The sequence below is a fragment of the Herpailurus yagouaroundi genome, unplaced genomic scaffold, assembly GCF_014898765.1.
Source record: "Herpailurus yagouaroundi ecotype Mexico unplaced genomic scaffold, PumYag 221, whole genome shotgun sequence".
Lineage (NCBI taxonomy): Eukaryota > Metazoa > Chordata > Mammalia > Carnivora > Felidae > Herpailurus > Herpailurus yagouaroundi.
In genome coordinates, this window is record NW_024412452.1 from 10389361 (window position 1) to 10396857 (window position 7497).

Sequence of the window (7497 nt, forward strand, 5' to 3'; positions counted from 1 at the left end):
GAATAGAATAGAATAGAATAGAATAGAATAGAATAGAATAGAATAGAGAGCCTGAAATAAACCCTCATATATATATTGTCAACTGATTTTTGTCAAGGGTGCCAAGACCATTCAATGGAGAAAAGACACTCTTTTTTCAACAAATGGTGCTGGGACTAGATATCCACATGGAAAAGAATGAACTTGGAGCCTTACTTTGCACCATATACAAAAACTTAGATCAAAAGTCTTAAACATGAGACCTAAAACCATAAAACTCTTAGAAGAAAATAGGAGAAAACCTTAAAGACATTGCATTTGGCAATGATTTCCTGGATATGACACCAAAAGCAAAAACAGATAAACTGGATTACATCTAAATTAAAAATCTGTGCCTCTGAGGACAAAATCAACAGAATGAAAAGGCAACCCATGGAATCAGAAAGAATATTGAAAATTAAGTAGAAGAGGTTAATATCCAGAACATATAAAGAAATCCTACAAATGAACAACAAAAAACTTGATTAAGAAACAGGCAAAGGACTTGAATAGATATTTCTCCAGAGATCACATACAAATAACTAATAAGCAAATAAAGATGTTCAATATCAGTAATCATTAGGGAACTACAAATCAAAGCACAATGACATACCACTTCACACTCATTAGGATGACTATTTTTATTAAAACAAAAAAAAAACAGGGGTTGGCAAGGATGTGGAGAAACTGGAACCCCTGTGCACTGGTGGTGGGACTAAAAATGGTATAGAAAACAGCATGGCAGCTCCTCAAATAATTAAAAATAGAATTACCACATGATTCTGCCTTCCACTTCTGGTTTTATTACCTCCCCCGCCAATTGAAAGCAGGTTCTTGAAGAGATATTTGTACACCTATATCCACAGCAAAATTATTCACAATAGTCAAAAGAGAGAGTAACCCAAGCGTCTATTAACAGATGAATGGATAAGTAAAATGTGCTATATACATACGATGGAATATCATTCACCCTTAAAAAATAAGAAAATCATGTTACATGCTACAACATGGATGAACCTTAAGGATATTTTGCTAAATGAAATCAGCCTATTACTAAAAGACAAATGATACATGATTCTACTTATATGAGGTACCTAGAGTAGTCAAATTTATAGAGATAGAAAGTAGACTGGTAGTTGCCAGAGGCTGAGCATCAAGTGGAATGAGGAGTTGGTTGAGTGGGTATAGAATTTCAGGTCTGCAGGATGACAAGAGTTCCTAAGATGGATGATAGTGATGTCTACACAATGATATGAATGCACCAAGCTGCACATTTAACAATGGGTAAGATGAAAAATTTTGTTATATGGATTTTACCACACTTAAGAATAAAAAAAAAAGAGAGAACAAGAAAATCAAATAAATACAGCAGTGTTGATGCATAGGGGCACTTTTACCCCAATGTTTATAGCAGCACTTTCAACAATAACCAAATTATGGAAAGAACCTAAATGTCCATCAACTGATGAATGGATAAAGAAGTTGTGGTTCATATATACAATGGAATACTACTTGGCAATGAGAAAGAATGTAATATGGCCTTGTGTAGCAACATGGAACTGGAGAGTGTTATGCTAAGTGAAATAAGTCATACAGAGAAAGACAGATACCATATGTTTTCACTCTCATGTGGATCCTGAGAAACTTAACAGAAGACCATGGGGGAGGAGAAGGAGGAAAAAAAAAGTTAGAGAGGGAGGGAGGCAAACCATAAGAGACTATAAAAACTGAGAATAAACTGGGTTGAAGGGGGGTGGGAGGGAGGGGAAAGTGGGTGATGGGCATTGAGGAGGGCACCTGTTGGGACTTCATATTTAAAAAAAAAAAAGAAAATCAAGAATAAATTTAACTAAGAAGGTCTAAGACTTGTAAAATGAAAGCTACAAAACATTCCTGGAAGAAATTAAAAACCTAAATAAATTGAAAGACATTCCGTGTTCACAGCCTGAAGACTTAATATTAAGATTGCAATAAACTCCAAACCAATCTGTAGATTTAATGCAATTAATATCAAAATCCCAATGACCTTTTTTGGCAGTAATGGAAAAGCTGATCCTAAAATTCATATTCAAATACAAGGGGCCTGAATAGCGAAGTAGTCTTGAAAAAGAACAAAATTGGAAAACTCATGCTTCTCAATTTTAAAACTCACTACAAAGCTAGAGTAATCAAAAATACTGCAGTAATGGAGTATGACTAGGCATGTAGATCTAAGGAATGCAATTGAAGGCCCAGAAATAAACCTTCACATCTACTGTCAGTTGATTTTTGACAAAAGTGTCAAGACCATTCAATGGGGAAAGAATAGTCTCTTCAAAGACTGGTACTAGGACAACTGGGTATCCACGTGGAAAAGAATGACGTTTCACCCTTACCTTATATTACATACAAATGTTAACCCAATATATATCAAATAGGTAAATGAAAGAATTAATAGTATAAAATTCTTAAAAGAATATAGGGACAAGACTGGATTTGGCAGTAGTTTCTTAGATAGGATACCAAAAACACAAGCAACAAAAGAAAAAAATAGACTTCATCAAAAGTAAACTATTGTGCATCAAAGGATGGTAATAAGCGAGTGAAAAGACAACCCGGGGGGGGGAGCAAATATTTACAAAGTACACACCCAATAAGAATCTACAATCCAGAATAAATAAAGAACTCTTGCAATTCAAAATAACAAACAACTTAATTACAAGTGGGCAAAAACCGGAATAGACATTTCTCCAAAGAAGATATATATATGTACACACACACACACACACACACACACACACACACACACATGGCCAACAAGCACAGGAAAAGATGCTTACTGTCATTAGGAAAGGGGAAAGCAAATCAAAACCACAATCAAAATGACAATGAGTATGAGATACCCTTCACACCTACTAGCATGGCAAGAAAAACCCAAACAGACAAACCATAAAACAAGGTAAATAAAAAGTGCTGGTCAATGTGGAGAGAATGGGGCGCTCAGACATTGCTGGTGGGAATATAAATGGTATATCCATTGTGGAAAACAGTTTGGTGGTTACTCAATAAGCTAAACACAGAATTATCATATGACCTAGAACTTCCACTCCTAAGTATATAACCAAAAGAACTGTACACAAGTGTTCCAAATAAAAACTTGTGTACAGATGTTCATATCTGCTCCTTTTACAGTAGCCAAGATGGAAACAACCTAAATGTCCACATACAGATGAATAAATAAAATATAGTATATACATGCAATGGAATATTATTGACCCATATAAAGCAATAAAGTACTGATACATGCTAGGGCATGGATGAACCTCAAAAATATGTTAAAGTGACAGATGTCTGACTTGGTCACATCCGTATGATTCCATTTATATGAAATACACAGAACAGGCAACAGAGGCAGAAAGTAGCTTCATGGTTGTCAGGGGCTGGTGGGAGGGGGAATAGAGAGCGACTGCTTAATGGTTAGGAAGTTTCTACTGGAGTGATGAAAAAGTACACAAACTGGATAGTGGTGATATGTAAAACACTGTGAATATACTCAGTGCCATTAGACTGTACACTTTAAGATGGTTAAAACTATAAACTTTATGCGTGTAAAGTGTATGGATTTTACCACACACACACACACACACACGCACATACACACACCCTCTACTGAGATCTTTTTTCCCTATCTCCTCCATGGAACAAAAAGCCTTAATCTGTTATCATTCCCAATTCTTCTCCTACTTTAAAAAGTCATATTGTTCTATTTATACATGTAATCACTATCATTTAATACCTACCAAAAACTCAATTATGAGAAATAATATTTATGAATTGTCTCAATGTCTTGTGTCTCCTTGCCTCTAGACTAGTGGTCTCTAAGTTTTTTTGATCATGCAGTCCTACTGATAAAATATTTTTGAGCACAAATTACCAAAGTAGATATTTATTTATGTTATAAATTATGGCTCTATTCATATATTATAAAACATATACAGAAATATAAATTTTAAAAGGCTGAGAAAAATAAATATCTATCTTTTTTTTTTTTTTGTCTGTACTCCAGTGCCCCATTCTGTAAGCATCCCTCTTTGGAGAACACTCCTCTAGATACCCTAAATTTTATTCTTGGGTTAAAGTATTAGTCTGCATTTGCTGCCCCCTTGAAGTCTGCCTTTACTGAAACTCCCTAACATAAGGTCATATTAACCTTATGGGTGTTGTTACTGAATTCCTTGTAAGGATGCTGTTGAGGACTCTTACTTACACTGTGGTGCCTTCTTTATGAGAATAGATGAGAGAAATTTCTCTTAGGTCTCAGTATCAGAAATATTTATAATGCTTTTGAAAACCTAGTTTTTATATTATAGACTTAGGTAATTGATCACAAAGTTGTAGCAACACCATGTGCTAGAAAACATAGAGCAAAATTTGTGGCTCACTTCTAGCAACCATATCCATAAGGTGTATTTATTTATCTCCCCTCTGGCTTCAACTTGTCTTACCACCACTCACAATTCTTCATTTATTTATCTTTAAAAATCATGTTGTAGCTCATCCCTTCCTGGCTTTAATTTAATTTTCTATCATTCTAATTCTACATTTACTCAAGAAAATCATTATTGTATTACTTACATAAGTATGTGTCTGGATATTTGTGTTTGTGTATATCTGTGTATGTGTTTAAGAACATCTCAAAACTTCTTGAAAGACAGGGAGGAATGAATAAGCAAAAAAACCCCAAACAAACAGAAACGGCCAGGCACTAATGTTCAGAATGGAGGTCATCCTAAACTGGAAGCTCCCCTGTGCCAGGGGTACACTTTGCAGATTCTGAAGCATTTAGCAGCAAAGCCCTTCGTCGTAACTGAGTGTTGAAGAAAAGAATGACAACTCACAATAGCACTGTACTACACTTTCTCACTCTTTTCCGAAAGTTGGTAAGAAATGTTATAGTGAGGAAAGGGCAATTGGCTTTTTTTCACCTGTGTGCAAAGGTTAACTAAAAAGTCCATGAAAAAGGCAGTCACATTGCCAGACGGAATTTGTAGCCATGTACCTGGATGTGTTTCCTTCTGGTGTGCTCAGAAGTCATTTGGGGATGACTTGTATTCAAAGCTTTCTTATTCTTCTTGCTCCGCCTCTCAAGGTATCTCCTCTGGTGGTCGGTAATGCTGCTGTATAATTTAATTCGCCTGGGTGACAGACAAACTCTTTCATGGCCAAAAGCTTGGATCAGTCGGGCAGTGTCAATGGTGGAAATAGAGCTGCTTCTCTCCTGCAAAGTCACCTCTTTATCTGTTTGGGTCAAGATATCAGATTCCACAGGAGAATTGGTTGTGGAAAGGATGTTGGTGGCAGTGTCTGTGAGCAGCTCACTTTCATCAGATGGTCTAGAATCTGAGGAAGTGTTGTTTATATAATGAAAACCTGGCTGTTTTCTCAGGATATACTTATCAAATTTAATCTGTTCAATTTTAATCTGGTTGGACTTCCCAGCTTGATGAGTAGAAAGCTCCTTGCTTTTTTTAAGCTCTCCTGTGTTTTTATGGCATTTCTCCAGGCTCTTATACCGCTTCTTTTTCTGAAGCTTGATTTTCTGCTGTTGCTTAATATCCCGTTCCCCTCTGCTATCATCCTGTGTGCTTTCAGAGGCCCAGAGAGAATATGTGATGGGATTCTGAAGAAGTTTAGCCAAACGATCAAGTCGCTCCACCAAGGATAGTTCTTTTCTGTCACTAAACTCGGGAGGTTTCTTTTGTTTCTGTCGCTCCTGATACTTGTTCCAGAGTTCATTCAAACTCACAGTGTGCTGAGTTGTTAGCTCTGGGGTGACCTTACGATCCCTTTTTGGATCACTAATTTGTCTGTCACTTTTTGGATAATCTCTAGCCTGACTTTTAGCAGAATGCATCACTTCTTTGTTTTCCAAGTTTACATTGATACTGAGGCTCTCTATTCTGGTATAATCTGCCTTGGTCTTTCCCACATTTTCATCAGGGCAAGGAAGACAAGTATGTTCTCTTTGTTTGTCTGGATGACGCTGAAAGAAATCTTTCCAAGAATGCCTCATGAAAACACTCCTCCCCAAGGATTCATGGCAAACATCTTGATCAGTTGGTAGGTGGACTGGATGGTGAAAGTAAAACTTGGCTGACCTGAAGACAGAATGGGTAGTATTTTCAAATTCTGAATGACATCTGGACTCTGAAAGGGAGAAAGAAAAAGATTTTGAAGGATTTTCAAAATATTTGTATTCCCTTTAGAAATAGTATTCACACTTAGGGACGCCTGGGTGGCTCAGCTGGTTAAGCGTCCAATTTTGACTCAGGTCATGATCTCGCAGTTCATGAGTTTGAGCCCTGCATCGGGCTACGGTGCTGACAGTGCGGAGTCTGCTTGGGATTCTCTCTCTCACCCTCTCTCTGCCCCTCCCCTACTCTCTATCTTTCTCAAGATAAATAAACTTAAAAAACAAAAAAAGAAAAATACCCATCATTAAAAAACTATTTTTTTAAAAAAAGTTTCTACACAGCAAAGGAAACAACTGACAAAGAGAAAGGGCAATGTATGAAATAAGAGAAAAGAAGTGTATACTATATGTCTGATAAGAGGTTAATCTCCAAAATATATAAAGAATTCATACAACTCAATAGTAAAATAATAACCCAATTGAAAACCTAGGCATATAACTTGAACAGCCATTTCCTCAAGATATATAAATGGACAATAGGTAGATGAAAAAAGGCTCAACATCACTCATTAATCTTATCAAGGAAATGCAAATCAAAACCACAGTGAATTATCATCTACATCTGTCAAGATGGCTACTATCAAAAAAACCCAAAAAACAAATGTTGGTGAGAATGCAAAATGTAGCTGCTGTGGAAAACAGTACGAAGGTTCCTAAAAAAATTCAAATTAGAACTACCATATGGTTCAGCAATCCCAGTTATGGGTATTTATCCAAAAGAATTGAAATGAAGATCTCAAAGGAATATTAGCACTCCTAAGTTCACTGCAGCACTATTCACAACAGTCAAAATGCAGAAGCAAACTATCCACCGACATATCGAAGAATAAAGAAAATATGGTATATCCATAAAAAGAAGGAAATTCTGCTATATGTGACATAATGGATGAACCTTGAGGACATTATGTTAAGTGAAATAAGATGGATTTCACTTTTATGACAGATCTAAAATAGTAAAATTCACAGAATCAAAGAATGGAATAGTGGCTGCCAGGGGATTGGGGGGAAGGGTAGGAAATGGGGAGTTACTAATCAATGGGCATAGAGTTTCAGTCAAAGCAAGATGAGTAAGTTCTAGAGACCTGCTGTGTAACATTGCACCTATAGTCAACAATATACCGTACACTTAAAATTTTGTTAAGAGGGTAGATCTTATGTTCAGTGTTCTTTCCATGATAAAATTATGGGAAGGAAGGAAGGAGAAGGAAGGAAGGAAGGAAGGAAGGAAGGAAGGAAGGAAGGAAGGA

The 7497-nt window shown here is 36.4% G+C and overlaps 1 protein-coding gene across 4 annotated transcripts in view; it reads right to left on the reverse strand.

Moving 5' to 3' along the window:
* Positions 1-7497, reverse strand: part of ALMS1 (ALMS1 centrosome and basal body associated protein) — a 223218-nt gene that overhangs the window by 38602 nt on the left and 177119 nt on the right. For all 4 annotated transcript variants that reach the window (XM_040458522.1, XM_040458521.1, XM_040458524.1 and 1 more), the window contains one exon: positions 5057-6204. In XM_040458522.1, the coding sequence (XP_040314456.1) occupies positions 5057-6204 (1148 nt within the window). The remainder of the gene's footprint in view (positions 1-5056; positions 6205-7497) is intronic.